Source organism: Microtus oregoni, unplaced genomic scaffold (assembly GCF_018167655.1).
Source record: "Microtus oregoni isolate MIOR12 unplaced genomic scaffold, Mior012 000081F_ref0000091, whole genome shotgun sequence".
Classification (NCBI taxonomy): domain Eukaryota; kingdom Metazoa; phylum Chordata; class Mammalia; order Rodentia; family Cricetidae; genus Microtus; species Microtus oregoni.
In genome coordinates this window covers 5042404-5057888 of record NW_024544541.1, presented here as the reverse complement: position 1 = coordinate 5057888, position 15485 = coordinate 5042404, and the positions used below count along the sequence as shown (strand labels likewise).

Sequence of the window (15485 nt, the reverse complement as noted above, 5' to 3'; positions counted from 1 at the left end):
AGGAAGTGGAAAGATCTCTCATGTTCTTGGCTAGGTAGAATTAACAAAATAAAATTGGCAATCTTACCAAAACCCATCTACAGTTTCAATGCAATTTCCATCAAAATCCCAGCAAAATTCTTCATAGAATTCAAAAGAACGGTACTCAACTTCATATGGAAAAGCAAAAAACCCAGGATAGCCAAAACAATCCTGGATAATAAAAGGACTTCTGGAGTCATCACAATTCCTGACTTCAAATTCTACTACAGAGCTACAGTACTGCAAACAGCCTGGTATTGTCATGAAAAAAAACAGGAGGACCAAGGGAACCAAATCAAAGACTCAGATAATAATCCACACATCTTTGAACACCTGATTTTTGACTAAGAAGCAAAAAATATCAAATGGAAAAAAGAAAGCATATTTAACAAATGATACTGGCATAACTGGATATCAACATGTAGAAGAATGAAAATAGACTCATATCTATCACCATGCACAAAACTCAAATCTAAATGGATCAAAGTCCTAAACGTAAAGCAAGCCACACTGGATCTCACAGAATAGAAAGTGGGAAGTACACTTGAATGCTTTGGCACAGGAGACCACTTTCTAAATATAACCCCAGTAGCACAGACACTGACAGAAACAATTAATAAATGGAACCTCCTAAGCCGGGCGATGGTGACGCACACCTTTAATCCCAGCACTCACAGGCGGATCTCTGTGAGTTCGAGACCAGCCTGGTCTACAGAGCAAGAACCAGGACAGGCTCCAAAGCCACAGAGAAACCCTGCCTCGAAAAACCAAAAAAAAAAAAAGGACCCAATCAATAAGACAAAACAACAGCCTACAGAATGGGAAAAGATCTTCACCAACCCCACATCAGACAGAGGGCTGATCTCCAACATATACAAAGTAATCAAGAAACTGGTCATCAAAAGAGCAAATAATCAAATAAAAATGGAGTACTGTCAGGCAGTGGTGGTGCACGCCTTTAATCCCAGCCCTCGAGATGAAGAGGCAGGCAGATCTTTGTGAGTTTGAGGCCAGCTTGTTCTACAGAGCTAGTTCCAAGACAGGCTCCAAAGCTACACAGAAACCCTGTCTCAAAAAACAAAAAAATAAATAAATAAATAAATAAATAATAGTAAAAAACCTTTCTCAAGACCCAGCAATAGCTGGGCAGTGGTGGCACACGCCTTTAATCCCAGCATTTGGGAGGCAGAGGCAGGAGGATCTCTGTGAGTTTTAGGCCAACCTGGTCTACAAGAGAAGTTCCAAAACAGGCTCCAAAGCTACAGAGAAACCCTGTCTCAAAAAACAAAACAAAATAAAACAAAAGACCCAGCAATGCCACTTTTGGGTATATATCCAAAGGATACTCAATTGTGCCACAAAGACACATGCAGCATTGTGTGTCATAGCCAGAACCTGGAAACAACCTAAATACCCCTCAATCGAAGAATGGAAAAGGAAAACATGGCACATTTACACCATGGAGTACTACACAGCAGGAAAAAAGATATCTTGAAATTTACAGACAAATGGAGCTAGAAAAAAATCATTTTGAGTGCCATAACCCAGACCCAGAAAGACAATTATCACATGTACCCACTCATAAGTCGTTTTTAAACATGAAGCAAAGAAAACCAACCTACAAATCACAATCCTAGAGAGCCTGGACAACAATGAGGACTCTAAGATCCTAACCATATTAGGATCTTATATGGATCCAATCTACATTGGAAGTAGAAAAAGACAAGATCTCTTGAGTAAATTGGGAGCATGGGGCCCTTGGGAGAAGGCACACAGGCTGGGTGGGAAGCAGAGAAAAATGTAGAGCTCAATAAAAATCAGTAAAACAAACAAATAAAAAACAGTCCTTTGTAATAGGAGTGTGGTAATAGGAGAGTGTATGTTTTAAAGTGTCTTCCACAATCAGTTATGTTTTTATGAAAGTCAGCACATAAAGACAATGAATGGAATTTAGGACAAAAATTTGGTGCTTTTTTTTAACTTATTTTATTCCATTTATTACTGTGTGTGTGAGCGCTAGGCGTGTGCTGGGTGAGTGGGCTGGAGGTTGAGGATCTCACTGCCATGGCAGGATGCTCTCCACTGACAACATCATGGAGTTCCTCACTGGATGTGAAGATGCTCTCTGTATTGGGTTCCTGTTCCCACTGTTGTTCATTGATTAGGTGAGACAACGTTTCATTCTGTAGTTTGGGCTAGACCCCAAATTATGGCAGTCTTCTTCAGACCCCTCAGTTCTGTCACAGACTTGTTCCACCATTTTGCCCAGAATCCACACAGTTTTTACATTTTTTTTAATAAATTTTTTTAATATTTATTTATTTATTATGTATACAATTTTCTGTCTGTGTGTATGCCTGAAGGCCAGAAGAGGGCGCCAGACCTCTTTACAGATGGTTGTGAGCCACCATGTGGTTGCTGGGAATCGAACTCGGGTCCTTTGGAAGAACAGGCAATGCTCTTAACCACTGAGCCATCTCTCCAGCCCCCAGTTTTTACATTTATTTACTTGTTTTTATTTACTTATTTTGCTTTTAGGGGAGCCACACCTTAAGACTCAAGGACCCTTCTACTCCTGCCTCCCGAGCGCTGGGATTAAAGGTGTGGTCCCTCACACCCTGCCCACCACGGAGTCCCAGTTTTCTCCACTCCACCCAGTTTGCAGCCTGATCCTTTATCTAACACCATTACCCCCTAGGGAACTAAGAGTGGCCTCTCCCTGAGGGCCACAGTGGTCTGCTTTGGTTTATTTTTATGTAAATTTGAAAAGAAAACCTGATTTCTAGGACTTCAGGCTGTCCTCCAGCTTCCTGCACACCTGAAAATGACTTTGAACTTGTCCTTCTCCAGCCTTCTGCCTCGGTGTTCACAGAGCAGCCAGAGTAGACGAGTGGAAGAGAAACAAGCTCAGCCTTGAACTCCAGAGCACACTCACAGGTATGCCAATAATAATTTCAGCTCATTTTCTTTTCTTTTTCTTTTTTTGTCTATTATCAGGACACAGATAAACCCTTAACTGACTCCTACTCAGAACAATGTGCAGAATGCAGGAACAAAATTCAGTCAACTGAAGGAAGGACGAGGCAGCAAGATTTTTTTTTTTTTTTTGGTTTTTTGAGACAGGGTTTCTCTGTAGCTTTGGAGCCTGTCCTGGAACTCCCTTTGTAAACCAGGCTGGCCTCGAACTCACAGAGATCTGCCTGCTTCTGCCTCGAAGAGAGTGCTGAGGCTAAAGGCGTGCTCCACCGCCGCCCGGCTGCTAGATTGCTGGGGGCCTTAAACAAGATTATCCACAGCTGGGCGGTGGTGGCACATGCCTTTAACCTCAGCACTCTCTTGGAGTTCAAGGCCAGGACAGGTCTCAAAGCTTCAGTGAAATCCTGTTTTGAAAAAAAAAAGTGAGTTCATTGCAGAAGTAAATTATGAGCCAAGTGCATAAATAAGCAAATAAATGAATGAGTTTTAAAAAGTAAACGGATTCAGTGTTGTGAAATGAATTCACACATGGGTTTCTGATACTCACTCTAGGGTCAGAATTTTCTTTTCTTTTTTTTTTTTTTTTTTAGTTTTTCGAGACAGGGTTTCTCTGTGGCTTTGGAGCCTGTCCTGGAACTAGCTCTGTAGACCAGGCTGGTCTCGAACTCACAGAGATCCGCCTGCCTCTGCCTCCCGAGTGCTGGGATTAAAGGCGTGCGCCACCAGCTCCCGGCCTAGGGTCAGAATTTTCTTTGGTTCCCTCCCCCACCCCCCACCCCCCGTGGAGCTTTGGTTCTGTGTGTCTTGAGAAAGAAGTTCCACGGAAGATTAAATGGGTGGAGCAAAATCATCCAATCAGATGGCAGCTTTTGTTGGTGGTACAGCTAGCTGCTCAAGAGAGGAGAAAGGTGTTTGTTTGTTTGTTTGTTTGTTTTTTAAGACAAGGTTTCTCTGTAGCTTTTGGAGCCTGTCCCAGAACTAGCTTTTGTAGATCAGGCTGGCCTCGAACTCACAGAGATCTCCCTGCCTCTGCCTCCCGAGTGCTGGGATTAAAGGACACTGGAGCCAGAGAGGATACTCAGAACTCTGGAGCCTGTCACCACTGTCCAGATCAGGTAAGTCCTTCACCTCCATCAGGACAGCCAAACTGGTTCAGAGACCATTTTAGACACAAGACACACAGGGCATCCTGGAATCTGTCTCTTCATAGACAGATAGAAGACACTGGGCTTGAAAACCCAGGCCGGCTTTCTTCCCCGCTGTCCTCTGTGTTTCTTTGGTTTAGTTGTGGGGTTTAAACAGTGCTTCCCTTTGCTGCACAGACCCTCCTAGACCTGCCCAGGTAGTTGTGTTGGGATGGGAATAAATGTCCTCCTGCCTCAGCCTCCTGAGCGCTAGGATGACCTGCATGATCTACCATACTCTGATTTGTATCTAACAGTTCTTGTGTTTGGTTGGTTTAGAGACAAGGTCTCACTCGGTAAACCGTGTGCTTCAGTCTTCCAACATCTGGGATTCCTGTTGGGAGATATCAGTGTCTTGACTTAAGCTTTGCTCAGTGAACATAGAAAACTTGTGTTTCTTTGCTTTTTGAAATAGTCTGGTTCGATGGTCCATGTTAGACTCAGATCTACAGAAATACACTGGCCTGATCATCCTCAATGTGGAGGTCAAAACCTTAAATGTCCTTTAAAATTCTTTGTGGCTTTTGGAGACAAGAGAGCAACATTGACTATATTGGCCTGCAGATCATATGCAACACAGGATGACCTTGAACTGTCTTCCTGCCTCCCCTTCCCGATTTTGGAACAAACTCCTGGTAGCTACTGGCTGTGGCACAAGCCTTTAATCCCAGGATGTGGGAGGCAGGCAGGTAGATCTCTGTGAGGTAGAGGTAAATCTCATCTACAGACCTACTTTTCCTAATAACTTGTTTTTATTTTATGTTCACTGGTGTACTGCCTGAATGTGTGTCTGTGTGCAGGTGTCAGATACCCTCAAACTGAAGTTTACAGACAGTTGATGGCTGCCATGTGTGTGCTGGGGATTTAACCTTGGGCCTCTGAAAGAGCAGCCAGTACTCTTAACTGCTGAGCCATCTCTAGCCCCCAGAGCTATTTCTTAAAAAGTTATGAATTTTATTGGATGGAATCTCATTAGGTCATGAACTCTCTGTAACTCAGGCTGACTGGGAACTGGAAATCTGCCTCTTTGCACCTCACAAGAGGTGGGATGTAGGTCACCGGCCTGTTTCTTCATATCTAGCTCTAAAAGTTGTATTTTTGAGACTTGGTCTCAGGTAGCCCAGGCTGCCCTTGAATGTATGATCTTTTTGATTACAACTCCTCACTGTTGGGATTCTAGGTGCTTTTCAGGTTAATACAGTGCTGGGAATAGAAGCCAGGACCTCTTGCACCTCCATGTTAAGACCTTGGCTTTAAAATTATCTCCAGGGGCTGAAGAGATAGCCCAGCACATGAGACACCACACTGACTGCTCTTCTGGAAATCCTAGGATTCATTCCCAGCACCTACGTCACAGATCACAGTCATGTAAAGTCCTCTGCTGGCCCGGCACTGCATGTAAATAGTGCACATACATACATGCAGTCCCAATAACCATACACACAAAATCAGCAATATTTTTAATAATTGAAATAAAATTCCTTCAAGAGGCAGGCTGGAAATTTAGCTTTGTGTGTTAGTCTTGATTTGGTTAGGGCTTCATGCTTGTTTGAGTTTTTGAGCTGTAGTTTCTTTGTGTCTCCCTGGCTGTCCTGGAGCTCATTCTGTAGACCACGGTGGCCTGGAACTCGCTGGGCTCTGCCTGCCTTAGTCTCCAGAGCGCTGAGATTAAAGGTGTGTACTACCACCATGCAGCGAATTAGTTGGGTATTAATGAGCAATGACTGAGAGACTGTAATTAATCTCTATGTAAATTTTGCCCAGTTTTTTGAGGGTCTTTGGGACAAGACAAGAGTTCACAGAACCCACGATGGTCTTGTACTTCTGGCCTTCTAGCTCTGCCCCTGCTTCTCTGCTACACTGGTTTCAGTTATTATCTCATTGCTATTTAATGTGTTTGTAATCCCTGATATTATACTTCATGAGTTGCACTTATGTGCATTAATTTAAAAAAATTAGTTTTGTTTTATTTTCCAAGACAGGGATTTTCTGTGTAGGCCTGGATGTTGTAGAACTATGTAAACCAGGTTGGTCTGCCTCTGCCTCTCAATAATTGGGGTTAAAGGCATGTGCCACCCCTCTCCCCTAGCCGGCTTGTTGAAATAATTTGTACCAGTATCTTAAAAACAAGCCTGGGATCTACGGCCTTACCACCCTGAACGCTTAGCTTCTCGGAAGCTAAGCAGGGTCGGGCCTGGTTAGTACTTGGATGGGAGACCACCTGGGAATACCAGGTGCTGTAGGCTTAAAAATAAATAAATAAATAAATAAATAAATAAATAAATAAATAAATAAAATAAAAAACAAGCCTGGGGATGGTTTTATTAAGAAGGGACAGTGCCTGTTGAGGTGCAGTTGCTTCATCCTGGTCAGTTTAACAAGTTCACTCCTCAAACGGACATAAAATGAAGTCAGGTAGGCTGCTTGCACAATGCTGGAATCCTAGCACTAGAGATGTGAGGGAAACCAAATTCTTGCTCTAGGATGGCCTGTGTACATGAAGTGACTTTGTCTCTATGTAAAATAAAAGGAAATGATTGAGTTGAATGCAGCTCAGAGGTAGAATATTTGTCTAACACAGGCCAGGACCTGAATCAAACCCCAGCACCAAACAACCTCAGTCAAAATCACAGGGACTCATCAATCCATACCATTCCTGCTTATTTTTGGTTTTATAACCTCTACTACTGGCCTGGCCTCAAACTCAAAGTATAGACTAGACTATGTGGCCGTGCGGTGGTGGCGCACGCCTTTAATCCCAGCACTCGTGAGGCAGAGGCAGGCGGATCTCTGTGAGTTTGAGGCCAGCCTGGTCTACAAGAGCTAGTTCCAGGACAGGAACCAAAAGCTACGGAGAAACCCTGTCTCGAAAAATCCAAAAAATAAAAAAATAAGATAAAAAAATAAAAAATAGACTAGACTATGTGGAATCTTCCTGCATCTGCCTGTTTAAATGACACCACACTGAGCAATAAGGTCGCACGAGATTGGCGAGTGTCCAGCTCGAGGATCTTAGGGTAAGCTGAGTTCAGCCTGGCCTATATAGCTGGCTCTGGGCTGGTTACATAATGAGCAAAACCAAGTTGCTAGAAAGACATGAACCGCCACTGCCATCCTCCCAAACACATACCCAGTACACTCTATACCCCAAAGTAGTATGAAATAGCTAGTGTCGCCACACCAGATGCTCAATCTTTGAAAATTAAAGGCAGTGACCCCATTTCACAGATTCTCCTCAGTCCCTGCCAGGCAGGATCAGTTTGTTGAAATCAGAACATGAGTATGGTGGGCATGTCACATCTCCATTGTCTCTGAAAGGTGGTTAGAATCCTTTCTGCCGCGAGGAAAGGAGCTCAGATTTTTCCTTCCTGGATTCCTTCTTCCAAAGGGCTATGGACTTGAGAGTAGCAGATGGACTGGATGGGACAATGGTGAATGTGATTGTGAGAGGCTCCACAAGCTGCCAGTGTAGCGAGTTTGCCTTTGAGACCGCCAAATAGTGACTAATGAGCAAAGCCAGTCTCTATCAAGGCCAGAGTGGTGACAGGTGCTCACTGTGAGGGGAAAGAGCTTCATAAGAAAGGCTCTGAAAATATATTTTCTCCTAAATTCTTCCTCAGGACCATCTCCCTAAACATCCGTCAGAATGACCCTCCAGGCCCCACCCACACTCCTACAGCTGGGAGTGCAGAGCCTGGTGAGGAATGAGGCCTTGACCATCTCTACTCTGCAGAACCTGCCAATGGTGCTCTTTCCCCCACTGTTCAAGGAGGCCAACACTCAGAGACGAAAAAAGATAATCAAGGCTCTGGTGACAGACTGGCCCTACCCCTGCCTTCCTGCTGGGTTTCTGATGAACAACCCCAACCTGGAGATCTATCAGGCTATGCTAGATGGAGTAGACACATGGCTGCGACGGAGGTTTCGCCCCAGGTAAACAGTAACAACAGAATGCCAAATGGCACACTGGAATATATGGAAGGGAGGGACATCTGGGCTCAGGGAGTATGGGGTCAAAGATGGATCAGAAGCTTTGGCCAGTATAGAGGGGCTGCTGAGGCTTTAGCTCCTGTTGAATACTTGTAGCAGATGTCAATTTAGAAGAAGATACCTCTTGGAACAGATGCAGCCACAGAATGACCCTGTGCCTGTGTCTTCCCTGGGTAGTAGAAATAGGAGCCGACAGAAGTCCAGAGCAACTGAATGGAAGAACAGGATGGGCCTTCAGGTGCAGCTCAGGCAAAGTATTCATGCTTGACAAGCCTGAGGCTCTGGACTGGGAACACAGCACTGAAAAAAACACGAATATGAAGCAGACAAAACAGAGTAGGGAAAATCCCCCTCCAAAAGGGAGAAAACAGCTTTGGGTCTCGATTTACCTCCTGGCACTTCTCTTTTATCCACAGAGGACAGAAGCTTCGGGTGGTGGACTTGAGGAATGTCTGCCATGATTTCTGGGAAGTGTGGACAGGAAGAAAGAGCGTAGAGCCCTCAGCAGAAACCTTGCCTGAGAGGCAAGGAGTGAAGGGCCTCTCTAGCCCCACACTGAGGCGGCATTTGAAGATTGTCACTGAACTTCAGCTCCCCCAGGACGAACAGCAAGCACGGCTGTTGCTGTGGGCTGAGAAGAGAAGGGGTTCCCTGCAGGTGTGCTGTATGAAGCTGACAATTGGAACACTACCATTCTACAAGGTCAGGGGTGTCTTAAAATTTTTACAGCCAGAGTTCATCAAGGAGTTGGAACTGAATACAGTGTGCAATCTCTCCACCCTGGCACATTTTGTTCCTTACATCAGCAAGATGAGCCATCTTCACAAAGTCATGGTCATCCGCATCTTCAGAGGAAGGATTACCACTGCCATGGAAGACAAGTGGGTCACCAAGATCATGTCTGTGTTCTCCAAGCTCAGCTGTCTCCAACATCTTAGCCTGGATGATGTCTATTTCGTCAATGACCACATGAAACTCTTGCTTAGGTAAGAAAGGATGAAGAGCAGTTTCAGCTACCAGAGTAAACTTTTCTTTTTCCACATTAGAAAGTGTGGGCCCCTGGAATCTGTAGGCCCCTGAGCGTTTCACAGTGAATATGGAGGGGTGGTCTTCTTCCACGTTAACTGATTCAAGGGTCCACATGATGACACTCAGAAAGCCGAGCAATGAAGTGCGGTGGATTGTATGGTCTGAGCTGCCAGGGTTAGATTTAGTGAGGGTGGGTTGCAGTTTCCTCCACGCAATGCTGTCAGATCTAATGTGATGGAACAGGAAAAAGAGCGCACAGCATGGGGAGGACACAGAGCTGCATGGTTTCCCAGGTGAGCTCTGTGTTTAGATCTGGGGGAATACATCCCAGCTTGCCCCTAATTCCCAAATAGTGTAAAGGCTCTGTTGAGAGCAGGAGGGGGCTAAGTGGACAGGAAATGGAAAAGCTGGGGTTGAGAGTCAAAGTCACGGCTGAATAGTGAACAGGTGCAGACACTGGGGCAGAGTCCGTCAGTCATTCTTCAGGAGGCAACCTGATGTGGCCTTGTGGGCCCCATTTTCTCTGTCCTGTAGGCCCTTTAGCCTAATGGCCTTCTTGCAATTCTGGGTCCCTGCTTGTCACTGAAGATTAGAAAAGGTAGCTGTGGAATAAGCCAGTCCCACCATGAAGGTGACACCCTAGGGTGAAAGTGGTGTGTCCTGAGTGATTAGAATCGAATGGGCTGTAGTGTGTGCTCATTGCCATCCCATGGTCACATTGACCCTGGCTATGTGGTCTCTTCTCCCTCTGGGACAAACCCACCGCTGTGTTTCAGATTAACCCCTTGGTCTCTCTTTAGGTGTCTGAAGATGCCCTTGGAGTCCCTGTCCATCTCCCTCTGCCAGTTCTCACAGTCAGACTTGGATTCCTTTGCCCAGTGGACTCACTGTCAACTTAAACATCTGTACTTGAGGGGGGTCATTTTAAGTGATTTGAATTTCTTGCCTCTCAAATTTTTCTTAGAGAGTGTTGCGTGCACTCTGAAGACCCTGAAACTGGAAGATTGTAGGATGAAGGACCCTGACCTCAGGGTCCTTCTCCCTGCCATGAGCCAATGTTCCCAGCTCACCAGCATCAACTTCTATGATAATGACTTCTCAATTGACGTCCTGAAAGAACTTCTCCACCACACTGCCAACCTAAGCCAGCTGACCAAGGAGCTATACCCTGCTCCCAAGGAGGTCTACAATCACTTGGGTTATATCAATGTAGAGGAATTTTCCCAGTGTTGTGCTGAGCTGAAGAACACAATCGTCACAGAAAGGCAGTTCACGTCTATCCGCTTTGGTAGCAGTGTCTGTTATGACTGTGGTAAGCGTTACATCTTTGAACTGGAGACCACACTTTGCGATTGCTGACTGTAAATTCCTTCCTGACTGAGAAATGAGACATAGGGACAGGCCTCTCATCCAGGGGACACGAGAACACAGCTTTAAACATTACTTCGTGTGATGGAAATAGAATTATGTGCTGTGGGGATACAACACAAGGGTTGACATTGATGAGCATGTTGGATGGGGAGGTTAAGTGTCTTGTGGCGTGAGAAAGAGAGTTCTACATTTCCAAATGTAGCTTCCGTCAGGACTCTTCAGAGGCCTCCTCCTGCATACAAAGGAAAACAATAGACAGATCCTGAGAACCTGATATTCTCTCTGTATTGTACTGTTTAGTCATTAAATCTCACTCTGAAAGATGATGGTCGGGACAGTCTTTTGGACAGAGAAATGGAAAGATTCTGTCTTGTCTAAGCTCTAGTTGACTAAGACCTCTCAACAACCAAGTGAATTGAAGCAAATCTGCCAGTGTCTTCGCATATGGGTTATATGTAAGGTTTCAATGTAGCAATGCATGCAAAGTCAAAGTTTGAGGAAGGGAGTTTTGATGAATGAGCATCAGACTGCAATCCAGGGTACTCAGGCTAGGAGGAGCTGGGGGACAAAAGATGACTGAAGCAGAACAGAACCCAACAAAAAGCAAAGGAAGAGGCGATAAGCATCATTCTTTTCCATTCCTTTTAATGAAGCCCAGAGTGGCCTCGGACCCCTTGTTATGTATGCCCAGATCCATGAAGTCCCCCAAAAACCAACAAGGAGACCGAGTCCTGTGTAAAAGCAAAGAGCCTTTATTTTATGCAAATTTGCAAACTCAGTCTCTCCGCACGTCCAACATATTGGAATAAACAGAGCCCCCAGCTCAGTTTTTATAGCAGTAAAGGTGGAGGTGAGGGGTTTCTAAGGTTCAGGGCTCCTGATTGGCTGGCATTTGTCTAGATGTCCTGGTGAGTGTGCTCACGACAGGTGATCCTATCTACAACAGTTGGAATCTTAGGCCTTTTTCTTTGGATGGTCTGTTCTTGGGTGGTGCTCAGGTAATCTCAGTTTGTGGTTGTTCCCCGCAACCTGGTATTGTGTCAGAATACACTACTGAGACATCTGTGACTGAGTTCTACTCTGGCAGGTGATAATGGTTGGAAGTAAAGAACTTCCTTTGGGTGGTCTGTTTCTGTTTAGCTTATCATGACTGGCCCCTACACCCTCATCCCCTCCCCCCTCCCAGTTAAAGACTAGTGGGATCTCTAATAAATACCACCAAACTCAGCTTGTAAGTCACCTAACTGTGGGGCCCTATATTTCAAGGCCCCCAACTCTGACTGGTCAGCTGCACATGAAGACCTCTAGGAGATGAACAAAGGTTCCTGTGCTTTTCTAAAGTATTGCCAGTCCCTAAGTTTATATAATGCCCAGTGGACAACTGTCTTTTTAATTTTTTAAAATCTTTTTTTTTTTCTTTCGAGACAGGGGTTTCTCTGTAGCTTTGGAACATGTCCTGGAACTCCCTTTGTAGACCAGGCTGGCCTCGAACTCACAGAGATCCGAACTCACAGAGATCCGCCTGCCTCTACCTCCCGAGTGCGTGTGCCACCACCGCCCGGCCAATTTTTTAAAATCTTTATCATTGGGCTGGAGAGATGGCTCAGAGGTTAAGAGCATTGCCTGCTCTTCCAAAGGTCCTGAGTTCAATTCCCAGCAACCACATGGTGGCTCACAACCATCTATAATGGGGTCTGGTGCCTTCTTCTGGCCTGCAGGCATACACACAGAATATTGTATACATAATAAATAAATAAATTTTTAAAAAAATCTTTATCGTTTATACAGCATTCTGTCTGCATGTTTGACTGCACACCAGAAGAAGGCACCAGATCTCATCTTAGTGCTTGTGAACCACCATGTGGTTGTGGGAATTGAACTCAGGACCTCTGGAAGAGGAGCCAATGCTCTGAGCCATCTCTCTAGCCCAAACTGTCTTTAGTTTGTTAATGAGTCTCTGAGCCCAACCATTGTGTGTCCTTATGTCTGTATAATCAGATATCTGTAAAGAATTTCCTGTGGCACCTTTTGTTTTTTCTCCATTAGTTTTATGAAAATATGGGGTCAAGATTGCGTAGGTAAAGGGTAACTAGGGCCAACCTGGGCAATCTGAGTTTGATCCTGGATACCCACATAATGGAAGGGGTTGGCTGACTCCAACTCTACCCTCCACAAACAGGTAATGGCAAGAATGTTATGTCATGTGCAAGCACACACAAAATAAAATAAAGACACTGTAATAATCCCAAAATTGAATTTTTTATGAATGATTACTGAATACCATAAATCCTAACTGTAAAGATCCTTTGCCAATTATATGTATTTTTTCTTTTTAGATTCTAATAAAAATGATATATTTCTATCATTTATTTCCTAAAAACCCTGCCGTATATCCCTCATTGCTGTTCAAAAACATGACCACTTTCTCTCATTAATTGGTATTGCATGCATATATGTATATGTACATATACGAATATTCCTAAGTAAATCCTGCTGCGTCTGTTTAGTGTCACTTGTATGTTACATTTCAGGGCCACCTCTTGCATTCTGAACAAAAGCAGAAATGTCAAGAGAAGAGGGCTAGAGAGACAGCTGAGAAGTTGAAAGCACTTGTTCTTTTCAGGGACCAAGTCAGGTTCCCAATATCCACGTGGATGCTCAGAACCCTCTTTAACTCCAGTTCCAATGGATCAGACACTATAGGGCCCAGGCATTACAAGTCCAATAGAGGCCTGAGTCTCAGTATATTACCCTAAGGCAATACCTAGTTCCAAGAAAACACAAACTGAGACCAACCAGGCACCACCCAGGGACATACCTTCTTAAGGAAATTCCTAACATTCTAACCTTTGTAGATAAGATTACCTGCCAACACACACCCATTACTTTTCACCAGGACACCCCTAGACAAATGTCAGCTCTTCAGTGGTCCTGAGCCTTAGAAATTCCTCACCCCAACCTCTGCTATTGTAAAAACCCAACCCCGACTGAGCTCAAGGCTCCCCCACCACTCCAATACTTTGGTCACAGGAAGAGTCTGAGTTTGCAAACTTGTGCAAGAATAAAGGTTCTTGGCTTTTATATACAGTTCAAGGTCACCTAGTTGGTTTTGAAGGGACTCCGTGATCTAGGCATAGCAATACCTCTTAGTACCTCCATAGGTAGACAGAAGAGGCCTAGAGAGTTGGGAACTGTTAAGTTCCCAGAAACCAGGTCAGGTGAGTTCACAAATATTTGTATTCCTAGCTCCAGGGTATTCATGTATTCTGGCTTCCTTAGCCACCTGTACTCAGGGGCTACACCCAGTCACAGACAAACACATAACCAGTATTAAAATTCTAATTAAAAAATTAAGTCTTGGCCGGGCGGTGGTGGCGCACGCCTTTAATCCCAGCACTCGGGAGGCAGAGGCAGGCGGATCTCTGGGAGTTCGAGACCAGCCTGGTCTACAAGAGCTAGTTCCAGGACAGGCTCCAAAACCACAGAGAAACCCTGTCTCGAAAAACCAAAAAAAAAAAAAAATTAAGTCTTTCCAGGCTGTGGTAGCTCAGACCTTTAATCCCACCACTTGGTAGGCAGTGGAAGGTGGATCTTTGTGAGTTTGAGGCCAGTCTCGTCTACAGGAGCAAGTTCCAGGACAGGCCCCAAAGCTACAGAGAAACCCTGTCTTGAAAAAAAAAAAACAAAAACAAAATAAATAAAAAGTCTTGAAAAAAGCCTGACCATTAGACTAACAGCATAGGATTCTCAGACACAGTCCCCTTGCAGTGAGTACTTGCTAGAAAATGGTACACATTGTTTACAACACAAAAGCCCTCAGAGGCCAAATACCACAGACAGGCATGCGCTTTGCTATGTGACATATTTTGACACTGCCCAAGTAGCTTTATATTTTAGCTATGAGAGTCAGGTGTCCCAGCCCAGCATGTTCTCAGGAACTGTACTGTGTCAGGTGCACCGTGAGGCATAGGTAGATTGAAGAAAGCAGGCACTCCAAGATGAAATTGCAAGGTAGCAGGAAGATCCATTCTGTCTGATGACCTGAACCCAGAAGAGCCACGCAAAGGCATATTTATTGATGGTTACACAAAGGATTTCCTCATACCAAGGTCTCTAACCTAATTTACAAGTCTTCCTAAAGGAGAGCATCTCATGCCCCCAGGACTCTAGTCCTGTATTATGTATTGTTTTCAATACACAATAATACAAGAGCCTCAAAAGTGCCAGAGGTGTCTTGTGACCAAACTCATGGGATGGTGGCAATGCCCCTTCAGCAAAACAATCACTGTTTCCCACAAGAATTCTTCAAGGTCCAGGTACTTCTAGAAAACAGCTGTTCATTCTAATGCTTACCCCAGACAGAGTGCTAAACTTCTGATAAATTCTTACACCTCTAGAGAATCTCATATGTAGTCAAGCAGAGTCTTGGGCCTTTTGGGGGGGGGGGCTAATTCACCTGTAGAGAGATAATGGTCTTCATGCCAAGCTCTAACCTGGGACCCCACCTTCATGTGCTACCAAGGTTTTCAGGATAATAGTGATTCAAGTAGAACCATAGCCATGAGGACATTCTCCTCAGAGGGGCTATTGTCCTCAACATCTGTTTCATCTTTTCCGGGTCCAGCTCGGGCTAATGGTGCTGGATCTGAGACGTGAGCCTCTCTCTACCTCAGCTGATTGGAGCTGCTGAATTTTGCTCTGTAGTCTAATAGATAAAATGAAGTAATTAATATCTGTGAAACACGGTTTTGTGTAGCCCAGTCAGGTCTTTCTCCTCCCAAACTGTGGTACTATGGCTAAGTGTCAGCAACCCCCAGTTACTGCTCATGGGGAGGGACGTGAATGGGCTCCTGCCTTCACCCTGTCTCTAATCCTTCCACCTCTGAATGGCACTTTTAATGCAGTCAGTCCCAG

The 15485-nt window shown here is 44.7% G+C and overlaps 1 protein-coding gene and 1 pseudogene across 1 annotated transcript; both read left to right on the top strand.

Moving 5' to 3' along the window:
- The first annotated feature begins 6318 nt into the window (after positions 1 to 6318).
- On the top strand, positions 6319 to 6427 carry LOC121441835 (annotated as a pseudogene).
- Positions 6428 to 7827: 1400 nt separating this feature from the next.
- LOC121441730 (preferentially expressed antigen in melanoma-like protein 7) lies at positions 7828 to 10559 on the top strand. Its single transcript, XM_041642980.1, has 3 exons — positions 7828 to 8114; positions 8588 to 9157; positions 10001 to 10559. The coding sequence occupies exons 1-3, from the start codon at positions 7828 to 7830 to the stop codon at positions 10557 to 10559; spliced, it is 1416 nt and encodes a 471-aa protein (XP_041498914.1).
- The last annotated feature ends 4926 nt before the right edge of the window (positions 10560 to 15485 follow it).